Here is a 20,420-nt window from a genome sequence, read left to right as displayed (position 1 = left end):
CAACAGAAATAGGTGAACACCCTGACGTATAATTGTGAAACTTGCAAATCTCAGAGACAAAGAGAAAATCCTGAAAGCAGCTTGTGACAAGAGGTATGTAAGCTACAATGGTAGAAACATTAGATTGGCAGCAGACGTATGCACAGAAACCTGGCAGGCCAGAAAGGACTTGCATGATATATTCAGGGTGTTAAATGAGAAAAATATGCAGCCAAGAATACTTTATCCAGCTAGGATGTCATTTAAAATAGAAGGAGAGATAAAAAGCTCTCAGGACAAACAAAAAACTATAAGAATTTGTGATCACTAAGCCAGCCCTGCAAGAAATATTAAAAGGGATCCTTTATGCAAAGAGAGCCCAAAAGTAACACAGACCAGAAAGGAACAGAGAAAATATAGAAACAGCGACTTTACAGGTAATACAATGGCATTAAATTCATATCTTTTGATAGCTACTCTGAATGTAAATGGGCTAAATGCCCCAATCAAAAGACAGAATATCAGATTGGATAAAAAGGCAAAACCCACCTACAAGAGACTAGTTTTAGACCCAAAGACATCTCCAGATTGAAAGTGAGAGGCTGGAGAACCATTTATCATGCCAATGGACATCAAAAGAAAGCTGTGGTACAATCAACAACAAGAAATAAAGGGCATCTGAATGGGCAAAGAAGTCAAACTTATTCTTTGCAGATGACATGATACTCTATGTGGAAAACACAAAAGACTCCACCAAAAAATTGTTAGAACTCATACAGGAATTCAGCAATGTGGCAGGATCTAAAATCAATGCACAAAAAGCTTTTGCATTTCTATACACTAGCAATGAATGAGACAGAAGAAAGAGAAATTAAGGAGCTGATCCCATTTACATTTGCACCAAAACCCATAAGATACCTAGGAATAAACCTAAACAAAGAGGCAAAGGATTTGTACTCAGAAAACTATAGAACACTCATGAAAGAAATTGAGGGAGACCCAATGAAATGGAAAAACATTCCATGCCTATGGATTGGAAGAACAAATATTGTGAAAATGTCTATGCTACCTAGAGCAATCTATATATTCAATGCAATCCCTATCAAAATACCATCAACTTTTTTCACAGGGCTGGAACAAACAATCCTAAAATTTGTATGGAACCAGAAAAGTCCCTGAATAGCCAAAGGAATGTTGAAAAAGAAACCCAAAGCTTGTGGCATCACAATTCTGGACTTCAAGCTCTATTATAAAGCTATAATCATCAAGACAGTATGGTACTGGCATAAAAACAGACACATAGATCAATGGAACAGAATAAAGAGCCCAGAAATGGACCCTCAACTCTATGGTCAACTAATCTTTGACAAAGCAGGGGAGAATATCCAATGGAAAAGAGACAGTCTCTTCAACAAATGGTGTTGGGAAAATTGGACAGTCACATGCAGAAGAATTAAACTGGACCATTTCCTTACACCATACACAAAAATAAAATTAAAATGGATAAAAAACCTCAATGTGAGACAGGAATCCATCAAAATCCTAGAGGAGAACCCAGATAGCAACCTCTGTGATCTTGGCTGCAGCAACTTCTCACTAGACACATATCCAAAGGCAAGGGAAACAAAGATAAAAATAAACTATTGGGACTTCAAGACAAAAGTCTTTTGCACAGCAAAGGAAACAATTAACAAAACCTGAAGACAACTGACAGAACGAGAGAAGATGTTTGCAAATGGCATTACAGATAAAGGGCTAGTATCCAAATTCTATAAAAAACTTGTTAAGCCCAACACCCAAAGGACAAATAATCCAATCAAGAAATGGGCAGAAGACATGAACAGACACTTCTCCAAAGAAGACATGTAAATGGCGAAGAGATACATTAAAAATGCTCAACAACATTCATCACTGGGGAAACAAAAATCAAAACCACAATGAGATACCACCTCACACCAGTCAGAATGGCTAAAATTAACAAGTCAGGAAACAACAGATATTGGCAAGGATGTGGAAAAAGGGGAACCCTCTTACATTGTTGGTGGGAATGCAAGCTGGTGCAGCCACTCTGGAAAACAGTATGGAGGTTCCTCAAAAAGTTGAAAATGGAGCTACCCGACAACCTATGAATTGTACTACTAGGTATTTACCCACAAAATACAAATATAGTGATCTGAAGGGGCACCTGCCCCACAATGTTTATAGAAGCAATGTCCACAATAGCCAGACTATGGAAAGAGCCCAGAGGTCCACTGACAGATGAATGGATAAAGATGTGAGATATATATATATATATATATATATATATATATATATATATATACACACACACACACACAATGGAATATTACTCAAGCCATTAGAAAGGATGAATACTTACCATTTACATTGATGTGCATGGAACTTGAGGGTATTATGCTGAGCAAAATAAGTCAAGCAGAGAAAGACAATTATCATACAATCTCACTCATATATGGAATTTTAGAAACAAAACAGACAATCATAGGGGAAGAGAGGAAAAAATAAAACAAGATGAAATTAGAGAGGAGATAAGCCATAAGAGAATCTTAACTATAGGAAACAAACTGAGGGCTGCTGGAGGGGAGGAGGGCGGAGGGAGGGATAACTGGGTGATGGACATTAAGGAGGGCATGTGATGTAATGAGCACTAGGTATTAAAAAAGACTAATGAGGGGCACCTGGGTGGCTCAGTGGGTTAAAGCCTCTGCCTTCGGCTCAGGTCATGATCCCAGGATCCTGGGATCAAGCCCCACATCGGGCTCTCTGCTCAGCGGGGGGCCTGCTTTCCTTCCTCTCTCTGACTGCCTCTCTGTCTACTTGTAATCTCTGTCTGTCAAATAAATAAATAAAATCTTTAAAAAAATAAAATAAAATACTAATCTAATGGTTTGGCACTTCTTTATATGCTGTCTTCAATTGTTTTCTATTATTTCTCTGTATCAGCTTTGCCTCTCCAATTAGACTCTATACTTTCTCAAGACAATTCTGGGAACATAGTGTTTATTAATGAGAGACTTGTTAATTGGCTTAAATAAAGAAGAAAGGCAAAAAGAAGAAAGACTACCCTACTTTCTACACTTCTCTGTTTTTGAAGCACTTTAGAGATGTGACCAATATCCCTAATAGTCTGGCTGGACACTGAATGATTTATGAGAAGGGATTCTTCTCTAATGAAAAGGAATTCTATGTACTCTGGCAGTACAAACAGGCTTTTGGAAGTGATTGCAAAGACACAGAAAGGAAGCAGAGCTTCAGTTTTGGCTCTAGTTCTCCAGGAACTGAGAAAATAATAAATCCTTTCACCTAGTTTCAAATAAGCAATGTCAGGAAGCCCAGCCAATAAAGGAAAGATAAACTGAAGGCCTATTCACTTCTCCCTGTTAAATTTTACTGCTTCAGTTAGGCAAGCCTTGAAAGGATAAGCCTGAGAACTTATCTATAAAATCTTGATGCTCCACTGGAGTAAGACAGATGGAGAATGTATTATTACTATCTTTAAACTGAATTGCATTAATAAAGTTTTGGCAAAATTGACCTAAAAACTGATTAGTGCCCAGGTAGCCCCCAGGTCATTCTGTTACATTTTTTGAATTATAGCCCTCAAACCATCTGGTATATTCTTGTGCACTGGTTCATGTTACATATTTATTTTAAAACATAAGCTCCATGAGAGCAGAAACCTCATCTGCCTTATTCATCCCTTGTATCCCAAGTGCTTAAATAAGTGCCTGGCACAAAATAGGGGCTAATATATAACTATTGAAAGAACAAATGATAATGAGTAGCTCTCCAGTGACTCTAAGCGTTTGAAGGGCTAATCACATGATTTATTCCAAAAATACATTTGTTTCTTGCCTCATACAACCTTACCAAGCATGGTATGTGAGACGGGGAAGGTGATGGTGGGTTGGCCTGTCATCCTCCAGCGGCTACAGAGGTAGGAGAGATCTGTTCTAAGCATTTCTACTATCATCTTGTTGTCCAGAGCCAGGTAGAACTGTTGCTGGTCTATAAACTGAGAAAAAGAAGAAAAATGACAGTTCAGAATAATTTGCTCTTACAACTGTCCAGTAATATTTTAAAGTACTCACATATTCACAGGGCTATAAAACATGTCACAGAGGCAACAATATCCTCAACTTTAGTGCCTCGTTCTTTCCAAAGAATCTGATAGTCCATTGATACATATAACAGTTTTTGGCATTTTTACAGTGTAGTTTACAAAGTGTTTTTGAGTACAAAATTTTAGTTCATTATATAACAAATGAGTCAGGGCTTATCTTTTAATAGATGAAAATAAGGCCAAGTGACATTAAATGGATTAACAAAGTCACATGGCTAGCAAAGAGCAAGGCCAGAAATATGATCTGTAGTCCATTACTCTTCTGTCTATACCTCAGCAGCACAATTTCAGATTTATGATGACAAATGGGGAGCTTCAGCTTTCTGTCCAGAAAACAGTTTCTTCTCCTATGCACACATATAATTTGGCTTATTGATGTAATGTGGCTAATAAATATCAGGTCAATAATGTGTATAATCATGGCTAAAACAGTACTGACATTTTTGTTTGGATGATTTCCAGGCATGTAAAAAGGGCTCCTGCCCTAAACAAAGAGAACACATAATTCAGTAGCTAAATAAAAAAGATTATATTTTGTTAATAAAGGGCAAATACAGTCTGAATTTTTAACATTTAAAAGGAGTACTTTTTAAAGTACTCCAACATTTATAAAATCCCTAGTCACTGTTTCTGCAACACCCAGGACTACTCTTGGTAGCCATAATCACCTGGCATTATTCGGTGCTACAACTCCAACTCAGTCCAACTCAACAAATATTTATTAAGCAACTTAATATGGGCAAGGCCCCACGAACCTTAATACTTGTTCTAACTCTAATAAATGTTTTATTTCTGTAATGTTTCTGTTTCACTTCCATTCATCTCAATTCATACTAAAGCTCATTCCACCCACCTGTGGAGTAAAGGTGAAGATAGTTTTCCGAATGTCATAGAGTTTTGAAGTTCCAAGGACTCCCATATGCCTGTATGGTCGTCCACTGAGTTTCATTCTACTGTTGCATCCTGAGATTGAATTGAGAAATGCTCAAGATCTTTCTAGGGCACAAATCCAATCAACAAACAGGGTTTTTTTTTTTGTATTAGGTTTAGACTTTCTGATTGAACAAACTAAGTTCTGTGTCTTAAAGTTAGTATCCATGTCATGTACAAGGCCATACAAAGCACTTTCTAAGAGAAAAAGTACACAATTATCTCTGTTCTTAAAGGACTTTATGCTCTTATAAAGAAGTCACATAGTCTTATATATGAGAGAAAAGAATGCACATGAAAATTAATAGTTCTATGAATGATAGGATTCTATTACTGATATTTATATGCTGAATTTCCTTAAGTCCCACAAAAACTTGCAAAAGCCATACTATCAAACATTAATGTAAACTATGCTTCAATAAAGCTAAACAAAACCTCATCAACTTAAAGATGGCATACTAAACTGAAAAATGGAAATGATTTTATCTTGATCTCCTTTAATTGCATAGTACTGACATGTTTTAATTCAATGAACAACACATATTATCCAAATAAGTAAAAGTATTTAATATGATTATGTTTCATAGGAAATTTTGTGGAAGGAAACTTATACACAGAGTAAAATTCACTTTGCAGAGGAACATTTCTGAAAACTTAAGAAAGGGAACACATGAACTATCAGACAGCTACAAAAGACATAATTTTAATGAAAATTTAAACAGAATGTGTTCGTGTGTCTAAATATTATGTATGTGTGTATGTATGTACACACACACACACACACACACACACACACACACACACCTTATTTCCCTGGTATGTCTTCTTTTTTATAGTTTAGCATTAGAATCTGAAATTAGAATCTATCTGATAATTAATGTTTATGTTACATGTAGTTGAATTTCTTGTCTTTCAAAAGGTAATTATTACATCAATACCTCTTATAATGAAGAAATACTTCATTTATTCACACTTTTTCCCCTTTTATAACACAGGATATGTTGTATAACATAGGAGAGTACTATACACAAAGAGCTTGTTTTCAAACTCTTTTTCCCCAAAATATATATTGAATATCATTTCATGTTAGTACTGACAGAACTTTATCACCTTTTTTTTTTATTGGAACACATTTTTCTTGGGGATTTTATTATTGCCCCTGCTTTATCCTAAGTATGAAACTTATCAAAGATGCACATTTTTAGTGTTGCTTCACTTTTAGGGACAGAGCCAGAGAGCTGTAAATGCCTTGGTCATATTCCAGGGTCCACTCTGGAAAGCACACATTTTACCTTAGATTGATATCACAATCAGGTTTATCCACTGCTCCTTCTATTTTGTTTCTTTATTTATTGTAGTAAAATATACATAATATTTACCATTTTAACCATTTTTATTTTTTTTAAATAAATCTTCTATTTATTTGAGAAAGAGAGAGAGCGAGCGAGTGAGCATCAGCAGGGGGAGGGGCAAAGGGAGGAGCAGACTCCCCACTGAGCAGGAAGCCTGACACAGGGCTCAGTCCCAGGACCCTGCGATCATGACCTGAGCCCAAGGCAGATGCTTTAACCAACTGAGCCATCCAGGTGCCCCATTTTAATCATTTTTAATAAGTGGCATTAAGTATATTCACAATGTTGTACAACTATCACCACCACCCAACTTTAGAACTTCTCCATCTTCCCAAACTGAAACCGTACCCATTAAACAATAACTCCCCATGTTCTCTTCTTGCCAGTCCCTGGCAATCACCATTCTTTCTGTATCTATAAATTTGCCTTCTCTTGGTACCTCATATATGTGGAATCATATAATATTTGTCTTTTTGTGACTGGTTTATTCCACTTAGGATAATATCTTCAAGGTTCATCCATTTTGCACTATGTGTCAGAATTTAATTCTTTTTCAAGGCTGAAAAATTTTTCATTGTATGTGCATACCATGTTATGTTGATCTTTTCATTCATCACTGGACACTAGAGTATTTTTTTGGGTAATTTCTTATAGTATAATATACATGAAGTTAAGTATATAAATCTTAAATTTAAAAATTAATGAATTTTTACATAGTAAGAACACAACACAAATCAAGATATGGAATTAAAGAGGGAGACAAACCATGAGAGACTCTGGACTCCAGGACCCAAACTGAAGTTTACAGAAGGGAGGGGGTGGAGGGATGGGGTAACTGGGTGGTGGGTATTAAAGAGGGCACATGTGGTGATGAGCACTGGGTGTTATATGCAACTGTGAATCATTGAACACTACATCAGAAACTGATGTTGTACTACATGTTGGCTAATTGAACACTAAAAAAAAAAGGATATGGGACATTATCAGCACTATGGGAAGCCTCCCTTATGCCCCTTTCCCATTATTAACATCCCCCAGCTCCCAAAGTTAACCACATTCAAACATCAATCACCATAAATAAGTAGGTACATTTATTAGCTTTATATTAATAAAATAATAAAATATGTACTTTTTTGCATCTGGTTTCTTTCACTCAACATTTTATCTATGAGATTCATTCATACTGGTGTATGTAGAACTGATTCACTTGTTTTCATTGCTGTATAATGTTCCAGAGTATGAATGTATCATTATTTGTCCATTCACTTGTTGATGGACATTTGAGCCCCCCCCATTTTCTGTTATTGTAAATAAAGCTTCTATGAATATTCATGCCTTGCTCCACTGGCTATACACACCAGTACAATGCCAAAAGGAAGTGGTGGTGGTGGGCATTTCAGACATCTTATTGATGTCTGAAATGGGGCTAATGTGAGAAAACTTTTAATATTTTACCACTAAGTATGATGTTAGGTTTTCAGAATATAACCTTTATTAATAACATTTAAGGAAGTTTCCTTTGACTCCTATAATATTTTTATATGAATGGCTATTAAAATTTACCAATTTTTTGCATCTATTGAAATGCTCACATTTTTTTCTCCATTATTCTCTCTTTGTGTTGGGATATATTGATTGATTTATAAATGTTAAAACACCCATGCATACATTTAGTTGAAAATGATCTCTAAATCCCCATCTTCTCATTTCTCCTTTAATCCATGGGTTATTCGTAAGTAGTTTTTCTCTTTTTGGGAGCTATGTATATTTTGAGGTTACGCTATTATATAAATAAAAATTAAAGATTAAGATAGCTCCTGTTAAATTGACACTTTACTACCATAAAATATTTTTCATTGTTTCTACTAATATTTCTTGCCTTTTGTATACTTTGACATTAGCATAGCTCCATCAGCTTCAGTTTGTTTACTATTTGCATGGAATATTGTTTTATATCCTTTTGTTTTTTTTATGGATTTTATTTATTTATTTGACAGACAGAGATCACAAGTAGGCAGAGTGGCAGGCGGGGGTGGGGGGGAAGCAGGCTCCCCAACAAGTAGAGAGCCCAATGCATGGCTTGATCCCAGGACCCTGGGATCATGACCTGAGCTGAAGGCAGAGGCTTAACCCACTAGCCACCCAGGTGCCCCAATATCCTTATATTTTCAACCTGTATCCTTATACTTCTGGTAAGACTCTTTTATGTAGCATAAAGCTGGGTTTTACCTTATAATCCAGTTTGACAAATCTCTTTTAACTGAAACATTTAGTCCATTTACATTTAACATAGTTACTGAATGTTTGGGTTTAAATCTTACATTTTTTCATTCTTTATTTGCATTTTTAAAAAGTTTTATTTTAATTCCAGTTAGCTAACATAGTTATATTAGTTTCAGGTGTGCAATATAATAACTCAATTCCATAAATAACCTGGTGTGCTCATCATGACAAGAACACTCCTTAATTCCTATCATCTAGTTAACCTATCCTACCCTACCTCCCCTCTGATAACTATCAGTTTCCATTCTGTACTTGAGTCTGTTTCTTTCTCTTTTTTGCATTGCTCGTTTGTTTTTTAAATTCCACCTAAGTAAAAACATATAGTATTTGTCTTTCTCTGACTGACTTATTTTATGTAGCATAGTACTCTATCTCTGTCCATGTCATTGCAAATGGCAAGATTTCATTCATTGTTATGACCAACTAATATTCCATTGCATATATACATATACCACATATTCTTCACCCATTCATCAGTCGATGGACACTCGGGCTGTTTCCATACTTTGGTTATTGTAGATAATGCTGCTATAGACACTGGGGTACATGTGTTCCTTTCAATTAGTATTTTTTTTAAATTTTGGGGGTAAATAACTTGTAGTGTGATTGCTGGGTTACAGGGTAGTTCTATGTTTAACATTTTTAAAAAAAGATTTTGCTTATTTATTTGACAGACAGATCACAAGTAGGCAGAGAGGCAGGCAGAGAGAGAGGAGGAAGCAGGCTCCCTGCTGAGCAGAGAGCCTGATGCAGGGCTCGATCCCAGGACCCTGGGATCATGACCTGAGCAGAAGGCAGAGGCTTTAACTCACTGAGCTACCCAGGCGCCCCTATGTTTAACATTTTGATGAAAATCCATACTGTTTACCAAATTGGCTGTACCAGTTTGCACTTCCACCAACAGTGCAAGAGGGTTCCCCCTTCTCCACATGCTCGCCAACACCTGTTGTTCCCTGTTGTTGATGTTAGCCGTTTGACTGGTGTGAGGTGGTATCTCATTGTAGTTTGGTTTGTATTTCCCTGATGATGAGTGATTTGAGCATCTTTTCATATGTCTGTGACCATCTGGATGTCTTCTTTGGTAAAATGTATATTGAATCCCTCTGCCCATTTTTAATTGGATTATTTGTTTTTGGGTGTTGAGTTGTGTTGGTTTTTATATATTTTGGATACTAACTCTTTATCAGATATGTCATTTGTGAGTGTCTTTTCCCATTCTGTAGGTTGCCTTTTAGTTTTGTTGATTGTTTCCTTCGCTGTGAAGAAGCCTTTTATCTTGATATAGTTTCAGTGTTTATTTTTGCTTTTGTTTCTCTTGCCTCAGGAGACATATCTATAAAGAAGTTTCTAATGCTGATGTCAAGGAAATTCCTGCATGGGGCACCTGGCTGGCTCAGTCAGTAGAGCATGTGACTCTTGATCTTGGGGTGGTGAGTTAAAGCCCCACATTGGACATGCAGCTTACTTAAAAAGTGTGAAAAAAAGAGAGAAGTTGCTGCCTATACTCTCTTCTAGGGTTTTTATGGTTTCAGGTCTCAAAATTAGGTCTTTAACTCATTTTGAATTAATTTTGTAAGAAAGTGGTCCAGTTTCATTCTTTTGCACACTGCTGCCAAGTTTTCCCAACAACATTTGTTGAAGAGACTCTGTCTTTCCCATTGGATATTCTTTTCTACTTTGTTGAAGATTAATTGACCATATAGTTGTGGGTTCATTTCTGGGTTTCCTATTCTGCTGTACTGATTTATGTGTCTATTTTTTTTTTGCCAGTATGATACTGTTTTGATCACTATGGCTTTGTAATATAATTTCAAGCCCACAATTGTGATGTCTCCTGCTTTGGTTTTCTTTTTCAAGATTGCTTTGCCTATTTGGGGTCTTTTCTGGTTCCCTACAAATTTTAGGATTATTCTAGCTCTTTGAAAAATATTGCTGGTATTTTGATAGGGTTGCATGAAATGTGTAGATTGCTTTAGGAAGTAAAAACATTTTAACAATATTTCTTCTTCTAATCCATGATCATGGAATGTCTTTCTATTTGTTTGTGACATCTGCAATTTCTTTCATCAGTGTTTTACAGTTTTCAAAGTAGAGGTCTTTGCTCTCTCTTTTTTTTTTTTTAGGTTTTCTTAGGTATCTTTTTGTTTTTCATGCAACTGTAAATGAGACTGATTACTTAGTTTCTCTTTCTGCTTCTTCATAATTGGTATATAGAAATGCAACAGATTTCTGGACATTGATTTTGTATCCTGTGAGTTGACTGAATTAATTTATCACTTGTAGCAGTTTTTTCGTGGGATCTTTTGGGTCAGTTTGACTTCTTCCTTGCTGATATAGATGCTTTTATTCTTTTCGGTTGTCTGACTGATGTGGCTAGGACTTACAGTACTATGTTGAAGAAAATGGTAAGGTGAACATCCATGTTCCTGACCATTGAGGAAAAGATCTCAGTGTTTCCCCGTTGAGGATGATATCATCTATTATTTTTCATATATGGCTTTTCTTATCTTGAGGTATATTCCATCTAAATCAACTTTGTTGAGGGTTTTTTTTTTATCATAAATAGATGTCGTACTTGGTCAAATGCTTTTTCTGCATATGTTGAAATGATCATTTTGTTCTTATCCTTCCTTTTTTTTTTTTTTAGAGGGAGGGGAGGGGCAGAGGGAGAGGGAAAGAGAGAATCTTAAGCAGGCTCCACATCCAGTATGGAGCCTGATGCAGGGCTCAACCTCACAATGATGAAATCTTGATCTGAGCTGAAATCAAGAGTCAGACCCTTAACTGACTGAGTTACCCAGGTGCCTCCATCCTTTCTTTTTTAAAGTAATATGTCATTTGCAAATATTGAACTAGCCTTGCAATCCAGTAATCAATCCAAATTGACCATGGTGAATGATTTTTTAAATGTATTTTTAGGTTGGGTTTGCTAGTATTTTGTTGAGGATTTTTGCATCTGTGTTCATCACTGATATTAGCTTGTAGTTCTCTTCTTTTGTGGTGTCTTTATCTGGTGATACTATCAGGGTAGTGCAGGCTTCATAGAATGAATTTGGAAGTCTTCCTTCCTCTTGTATATTTTGAATAGTTTGAGAAGAATAGGTATTAACTCTTCTTTAAATGTAGGTAGAATTTGCTTGTAAATCCATTTTGTCCTGGACTTTTGTTTGTTGGGAGTTTTTTGATTCCTGATTCAATTTCTTTGCTGGTTATTAGTCTGTTCAACTTTTCTATTTCTTATGGTTTCAGTTTTGGTAGTTTATATGTTTCTAGGAATTTATTCATTTCTTCTAGGTTGTCCAACTTATTGGCATATAGTTTCTCATAATATTCTATTATAATTATATTTCTGTGCTGTTGGTTTTTTTTAAGATTTATTTATTTGACAGAGATCACAAGTAGGCAGAGGCAGGCAGAGAGAGAGAGAGGGAAGCAGACTCCCTGCTGAGCAGAGAGCCCGATGTGGGGCTCGATCCCAGGACCCTGGGATCATGACCTGAGCCGAAGGCAGAGGCTTTAACCCACTGAGCCACCCAGGCACCCCTTGGTTGTTATTTCTGCTCTAATCTTCATTATTTCCTCCCTCCTTCTGGCTTTAGGCTTTGTTTTTTGTTCTTTTTCTAGCTCCTTTAGGTGTAAGTTTAGGCTGTTTCAGATTTTTCTTGTTTTTTGAAATGGGTCCGTGTTAGTATAAACTTCCCTTTTAAGAATGCTTTTGCTGCATCCCAAAGGTTTTGGACCATTGTGTTTTCATCTTCATTTGTTTCCATGTGTTTTTAAACTATTTCTTTTATTTCCTGATTGACACATTCATTGTTTAGTAGGGTGTTATTTAACCTCCCTGTATTTGTGGTCTTTCCAGTTTTTGACTTCTACTTTCAAAGCATTATGGTCACAAAAGGTGCAGATATGCCTTTAAGCTTCTTGTATTTGTTAGGGCCTGTTCTGTGGCCTATTATGTGATTATTTCTGGAGAATGTTCCATTTGCACTTGAAAAGAATGCTTTTTTAGGATGGAATGTTCTGAATAGATATGATAAGTCCAACTGGCCCAGTGTGTCATTCAAAGCCATTTTTTCCTTGTAGATTTTGTTTATATGCTCTATCCATTGATGTGGGTGTGGCGTAAAAGTCCCCTACTATTATTGTGTTATCAATGGGTTCCTTTATGCTTATTATTAAATATTTTTATATATTTTGATATTCCCATAATGAGGGCATAAACATTTATAATTTGTATATCCTATTGTTGGATTGCCCCTTTGTGATTATATAATGCCCTTCTTTGTCTCTACTTAATGTGTCTATTAAAGTCTGGTTTGTCCAATATAACTATTGCTACTTTGGCTTTCTTTTGACATCCATTTGCATGATAAATATTTCTTTATCCCTTCATTTTCATTCTGTAGGTGTCTGTAGGTCTAAAATGTATCTCTTGTAGACAGCATATAGATGGGTTTTGTTTTTTGGTTTTTATCCATTCGAGGCCCTATGTCTTATGATTGGAGTAGTTAGTCCATTTACATTCACAGTAATTATTGATAGATATGTACTTAGTGCCATTTTATTACTTTTTGCCTGTTTCTGTATATTTTCTCTGATCCTCTCTTGTCTTTCTTGTGTTGTTGATTTTCTTTAGTGATATATTTGGAGTTCTTTCTCTGTATTCTTTGCATTTATGAGTGGTCTTTGATATATGGTTATCCTTAGGTTTGTATATAACCTCTTTTGCAAGTAGCACTCTATAGTAAGTTGATGTTCAATTAAGGTTGAACCCATTCTTTTCTCCTCACTCCACACATTTTAAGTCCAAGTTATTATATTTTATATCATTTTTAAAATGGCTTCCTTGAATGATTTTTTACAGAACTATTTATTTTTTACTGCTTTTTTGTTCCCTGCCTTTATACCATCACTTTTAGTCTCTCCTTTCCATTCAAAGTATCCCCTTTAATATTTCTTGAAGGGCTGGTTTAATGGTCATGAACTCCTTTAGTTTTTGTTTGTCTGGAAAACTCTTTCTCTCTCCTTCTATTCTGAATGATAGCTTTGCTGGATAGAGGATTCTTGGCTGCAGATTTTCCCCATGTAGCAATTTGGATATATCATACCTCTCCCTTCTGGCTTGGCAAGTTTCTGTGTGTGTTGTGTGTGCTCTACTATTGTGTCTGCTATTGCTCTATCCTTCTGGTTTGTCATCTGCAGATGCTCTCCTTGCCTTCTGTGGATATTGTTTCCTCCCTGGATTGAATGTGATGAGTTTTAACTGGTGTGCTCTAGTCCTCTTGTGAAATGAGACCTGACACCGCTTACGTGAGAACTGAGGCCCTGTAAAACTCTCTGTCTGGGACATGTGGTGTGAGCAGTCTTTTGTGCTGGTCTTCTGGGGGAGGAGCCAGCTGTGTTGGGACAGAGGAAAATGTGGCTGAGAAAGGCAGTTCCACTGTAATGCAAGGGGTTGGGTATCCAGTGTCTGCATGGCTTCTTCCAGCCAGTGGCTCTGTGTTTATGCTGGGGGGTGGAGGAGGGAAATGGTACCAGCCAGCTTTTTCCTCAACAGATTTCTCCATGAATGTTGCCTTTCAGGGACACTCAAAAAGAGCAAATAATGTCCCCAATGTGTGTGCTAGGCAATTTTCACATCATTATTTCCATGCTGTATTCTCCTGGGTTGTTTGTCTGCCTTCTCTCCAGAAGCAGCACAGTGCTCTCTGGAGTCTTATCCCAGCCTAGCTTGCTGACACTTAAAACTCTAGGCTTCAAGCCCTGCTAGTTTTAAGAACTCAAGAAATTCAGCTGCTCTAGCTTTCTAAGCCAATGGCTATGGGGAAACATTCTTCTTGTGCATTCCTTTGTGTGCTCCTCTCCCTCTCACCCTTCTCCAAGACAATGGCTCCATTCCCTCTGCAACAGCCAGGATCTGTTTCCCCCCTAAACCACATCTCCACATTTCCTACCTTCTTCAATGTGGCCTCTTTACTCCTTTTAGTTATGGAGTTTGTTCTGCCAGTCTTCAGGTTGATTTCTGGGATATTTAGGATGATTTAATAGTGATCTAGTTGTATTTGAGGGGTGAGGTCAGCCTAGACTTTGCTGCCATCCTCCTCTCCCCTATCTTATCTATTCATTTACCAATGGACATGTGGCTGCTTCCATAATTTTGCTATTGTAAATAATGCTGCTATAAACATAAGTGTTCATGTATCACCTTGAATTAACATTTTCCTATTTTTTAAGTATATACCTAGTAGTGTGATTATTGGATCATAGCGTAGTTTAATTTTTAACTTTTTGAGGGTTCTTCATACTATTTTCCACTGGTGGTTGCACCAGTTTGCATTCCCACCAATAGTGCACGAGAGTTCCTTTTTCTCCACATCCTCACCAACACTTTTTGTCTCTTCTGTTGTTGATTTTAGCTATTCTGACAGGTGTGAGGTGAGAGCTCATTGTAATTTTGATTTGCATTTCCTTGATGGGAAGTGATGATGAACATCTTTTCATGTGGCTGTTGGCCATGTGTAAGTCTTTGGACAAATGTCTATTTGTCTTCTGTCCATTTTAAAATTACTTGTTGTTTGGGTGTTGAGTTTTATCAGTTCTTAAATATTTTGAATACTAACCCGTTATCAGATACGTCATTTATAAATATCTTCTCCCATTCCATAGGTTGCTTTTTAGGTTTGTCGACTGTTTCCTTTGCTCTGTAGAAGCTTATTATTTTGATGCAGTCCCAATAGTTTGTTTTGTTTTTGGTGCAACTTTAAATGGTATTGTTTCCTTCATTTTACTTTCTGCTGCTTCATTATTAATGTATAGCAATGAACAGATTCCTGCACATTGATTTTATCTCCTGAGACTTGCCCAAATTCATTTATGTGTTCTGGTGGAATCTTTAGTGTTCTCTCTATATAGTATCATGTCACCTGCAAATAGTGAGAATTTAACTTTTCCTTACCGACTGGGATGACTTCTCTTTTTGTTGTCTGATTGCTTGGCTAGGATTTCCAATACTATGTTGAATAAAGTGGTGAGAGTGGACATTCTTGTCTTGTTCCTGACCTTACGGGAAAAGCTCTTATTTTTCCCCCATTGAGTATGATGTTGGCTGTGAGTTTTTCATACAAGGCCCATATTATGTTGAGGTATGTTCTCTCTAAACCCATGTTGCAAGAGAGGTTTTTAAAAATCATAAATGGAAGTTGTACTTTGTCAAATGTTTTTTCTCCATCTATTGAATTACGGTTTTTATTCTTTCTCTTATTGATGTGATGCATCATGTGATTCTTTTGTGAATATTAAACCACCCCTGCATTCTAGGAATAAATCCCACTTGATCGTTCTCTATAATTTTTAATGTTTTGTTGGATTTGGTTTGCTAATATTTTGTTGAGGATTTTTGCACATACATTTATGAGAGTTATTGGCCTATAGTTCTCTTTTTGCGGTGTCTTTATCTGATTTTGGTATTAGGGTGATACTAGCCTCACAGAATGAATTTGAAAGTTTTCCTTCTTCAATTTTTTTTTTAATAGTTTGAGGTGAACATGTATTAACTCTTCTCAAATTTTTGATAGAATTTGCTTGTGAAGGCCTCTGGTCCTGGACTTTTATTTTTTGGGGGGGATTTTTGACTACTGATTCAATTTTATTTCTGTTAATTTGTCTGTTCAAAGTTTCTGTTTCTTCCTGCTTCAGTTTTGGTAGGTTACATGCTTCTAGGGATTTGTCCATTTCTTCTAAATTGTCCAATTAGTAGGCATATAGTTTTTCATAATATTCTCTTATACTCTCTTGCATTTATGTGGTGTCAGTTGTTATTTCTCCTGTTTCATTTCTGATTTTGTTTATTTGGGTTCTCTCTCTCTCCTTTTGATGAGTCTGGCTAGAGGTTTATTAATTCTGTTGATCTTTCCAAAGAATGAGCTCCTGGTTTCATTGATCTGTGTCATTGTTTTTTTAGTTTCTATATAATTTATTTCTGCTCTCATATTATTTCCTTCCTTTTGCTGTGTCTGTGTTTTGTTTGTTCTTTCTTTTCTAGCTCCTTTAAGTGTAAGGATAGGTTGTTTCCATTTGACATTTTTTTTTTCTTCTTGAGGTGTTTATTGCTACGAACTTTCTTCTTGGAACCACTTTTGCTGCATCCCAAGTGTTTTCTGGACCATTGTCCTTTCATTTTCATTTGTTTCTATGTGCTTTTAAAAATTTCTTCTTTTATTTCTTGGTTGACTCATTCATTGTTTAGTAGCATTTTTTTTTAACCTCTATGTATTTGTGCTCTTTCCTGATTTTTTCTTGTGTCTTCTATTTTCATAGCATTATGTTCAGAAAAGCTGCATGGTATGATTTTGATCTTTTTGAATTTGTTGCAATTTGTTTTGTAGCCTAATATGTGATCTATTCTGGGGAATGTTCCAAGTACACTTGAAAATAATGTGTATTCTGCTGCTTTAGAATGGAATGTTCTGAAAATATCTGCTAAATCCATATGGTCCAATGTGTCATTCAAAGCCCATTTCCTTGTTGATTTTCTGTTTGCATGATATGTGCATCAGTGTTAAGTGGAGTGGCAAAATCCCCTACTATTGTTATATTAGTATTCATTATTTCCTTAATAGTTTTATGCATTTGGTTGCTCCCATGTTCAGTGCCTAAATATTTACAATTGTTATATGCTCTTATTAGGTTGTCCTCCTTATTAATATATATTATAGTTATATATATTACAGTTATAGTCTTTGTTTAAATTCTATTTTGTCTGATACAAGTTTGTTATATATATAAGTTTGTTATATATATTATAGTTATAGTCTTTGTTCAAATTCTATTTTGTCTGATATAAGTATTGCTGCCCTGGCTTTCTTTTTTGATATCCTTTGGACCAAGGCCAGCAGGACTGGGAAGCGTAGATATGCTGACACATTGAGGAGGAAGCCTGTGTAAGAAAGTTAGGTAATGAGTGTCAGTGCTGTGCTGATTTCCACAGGTAGCCAATGTTTATGCTGGCTGGGGGAGTGAAATAGCACCTGCCAGCTTCTGGGTTCCTGGAGGGGTCTCCCCATGATCCCTGTCTCTCCAGGCCACACTTCAAGATAAGCAAATCACTCACCATCCCATCTGCCCCTGGTGTTTTTCAAACTGTTGGTTCTATGCTGTATCAGCATGGGCTGTTTGCTGTGCTGCCTCTTTGGCGGCGGGGGTGGGGGGGTGGGGGGGGCTCAACTTCCTATTGCCTTTGGGGCTTACCCAGAGACAAGCCTGCCAATTTTTAAAATTCCAGGCTTTAAGTCCCACTGGTTTTAGGAACTAATGAAATTCAATCCCTCTCATTTTCAAAGGTAAATGTTATGGGGATTTGTACTTCCTGTTGCATGCTTCCCAGTGTGAAAATCTGTTTCTTGCTCTTCTCCACACCATTGGCTGTATCCTCACCACAGGTAGTCATGATCTGTCTTCACCTAAATCATATCTTGCCCTTAATACTTCCATGATGTGCCCTCTTCTCTACCTTTAGATGTGGAGTTTGTTCTGCTAGTCTTTAGATAATTTTTCTGGGTTATTTATGGTGATATGAGTGTTATCTAGTTGCATTCATGGATGAGGTGAACTTTGGGGTTCTCCTACTTCATCTTCTGAGCAAACCTAAATCTTACAAATTACTACAGAATTTCCATTTGCTCTGTTTATTCCTTTCTTTTCCTCACTTCCTTTTGGATTAATCACAAAATTTATTACATCATTTTAACCCCACTTGCTTGTAATTCTTTCATTACTCCTTTGATGCTTACTCCAGAACAACTCTTCTCAACCAGATTCCACCAGACTATTATGCTCTAATTTTTAAGGCATTGATTGTCTGTATTATCTTACCTTCTTTGCATTTAAAAATGGAACTAGTATGTGCAACCTATAGGGGAACTGAAAAACCCCATTTTCTGGTAGTTTAATTTTGTGGAAAACTATTTGAAAAAAGCTGTCCCAGAGATTAAAACATGCATCCTTGACTGATTAGAGTGTACCTTAAATTTGTACCTTTACTATTCATTGAATAATGCAAGAATCTTACAACACTAACTCCATTCATATTCTGCCTGCACTTTTTTTTTTGCCACTCATCTCTACTTTTATTTCATCCACAAAGCACTGTTATTAATGTTGCTTTAAACAGTCAATAGTCTTTTATATTTACTATTTCTTTTTCTCTTTATTCTTTCCTGCATTCCTATTCTTCTGTCTGGGATTTTTTTTTTTTTTTTTTTTTCCTAAAGAACTCCCTTTAGTATTTCTTTTACTATGAGTCTGCTAGTGATACATTTTCGATTTTTACTTATCTGAACATGACTTTATATTGTTTTCATTTCTTCTTTTTAAAGATGATTTATTTATTTATTTGGGAGAGGGATAGAGAGAGAGAGCATGAGCAGGGGGTAGGAGCACAGGGAGAGGGAGAAGTGGATTCCCTGCTGAACAGGGAGCCCAGTACGGGGCTCAATCACAGGACCCTGAGATCATGACCTGAGCCAAAGGCAGACATTTAACCAACTGAGCCACCCAGGCACCCCATATCATTTTTATATCTGAAAGATATTTTCACTGGATATAAAATTCTAGTCTGGCAGTTATTTTCTCCAAGTAATTTATAGGTGTCATTCACTGTCCTGTGGAATTCATTGGTTTGTTGAAAAGTAAGCTGTAAGTTTGATCATTGTTCCTTTGAAAGCAATGTATCTTTTCTTAACTTTGGCTATTTTTAAGATTTTTCTGTCTTGATTTCCAGAAGTTTGATTATTAAAGGCTTAGGTTTTTTTTCTTTGTATTTATCTTGTTCACAGATTTTTTTAGCATTTTTAAATGTGTGAATTAGTATCTTTGGTCAGTTTTGAAAAGCTTTTAGTCATTAATTTTTCAAATACAGTTTCTGTTCCATTATTTCCTCTTATTCTTGGGCTCCAGACCCTCTACTATATCTGTCTTGTAATGCTTTTACAATTTTACGTTCTTTTCTCTCTTTTGGCCTATAATCTGAATATTTTCTACTAACTTACTTTTCAGTTCACCAATCCTCTCTTTTGCTGTTTCTCATATGGTGTTAATCCCATCTATTGCATTCCCAATACCAGTTACTGTAATCTTTAGTTTTGGAATTCTATTTGATCCTTTTTTCACAGATGGAATTATTCTCTTAATTTTCCTTTTGGATTATTTATTATTAATGCCTAAAAATGCAACTAATTTTTGCATGTTGTTTTTGTATCCTGCAATTTTGCTGAATTTGTTCTTTTTTGTTTTTCGGAGAATCTTTAGGATTTTCTACATATAAGACCATGTACTCTGCAAACATTTTTACTTTTTCCTTTCTGACTTAAATGCCTTTTATTTCTTTTTCTTGCCCACTTGCTCTGGTTAGAACTTCCAATACTATGTTAAATAGAAGTCTGTATATCTGTTTTGATTTTTTTTTTTTGGCTTTCGTTTATTTGGTTTCCTAGCATATCTTATTATATATTTTCAATGCTGAACACATTGTACAAAGAATTACAGAGGCTCTGGATAATATTATTTTCTTCCAGAGGTGATTTAGTTTATTTTGGCAGGCAGATACACCACTAGCAGATCACCTTAGTCCATTCAGTGACTGAGAAGATTGTGTTTTAGGCTTTGTGTTTTAGGCTTTCTGGGAACTGGTCTATTTGTGATTTGCCTTTACTTTTAGGATGTAGCTCACCCTT

At 36.1% G+C, this 20,420-nt stretch overlaps 1 protein-coding gene and 1 long non-coding RNA gene across 6 annotated transcripts in view; both read right to left on the bottom strand.

The window, feature by feature from the left end:
- Positions 1-20,420, bottom strand: part of PHKA1 (phosphorylase kinase regulatory subunit alpha 1) — a 130,859-nt gene that overhangs the window by 37,223 nt on the left and 73,216 nt on the right. For all 5 annotated transcript variants that reach the window (XM_032848841.1, XM_032848842.1, XM_032848843.1 and 2 more), the window contains exons 15-16: positions 4,977-5,086; positions 3,871-4,015 (exon numbers count right to left, since the gene is read on the bottom strand). In XM_032848841.1, coding sequence (XP_032704732.1) covers positions 3,871-4,015; positions 4,977-5,086 — 255 coding nt within the window. The remainder of the gene's footprint in view (positions 1-3,870; positions 4,016-4,976; positions 5,087-20,420) is intronic.
- On the bottom strand, positions 7,042-18,922 carry LOC116861927. The gene is made up of 3 exons (XR_004381561.1): positions 18,804-18,922; positions 15,731-15,733; positions 7,042-7,052 (listed from the first exon to the last, which is right to left on the bottom strand). It is a non-coding gene; the product is annotated as an uncharacterized LOC116861927 (long non-coding RNA).

Source organism: Lontra canadensis, unplaced genomic scaffold (assembly GCF_010015895.1).
Source record: "Lontra canadensis isolate GAN:19392208 unplaced genomic scaffold, GSC_riverotter_1.0 scaffold210, whole genome shotgun sequence".
NCBI lineage: Eukaryota > Metazoa > Chordata > Mammalia > Carnivora > Mustelidae > Lontra > Lontra canadensis.
This window is presented reverse-complemented; position numbering and strand designations above follow the sequence as displayed.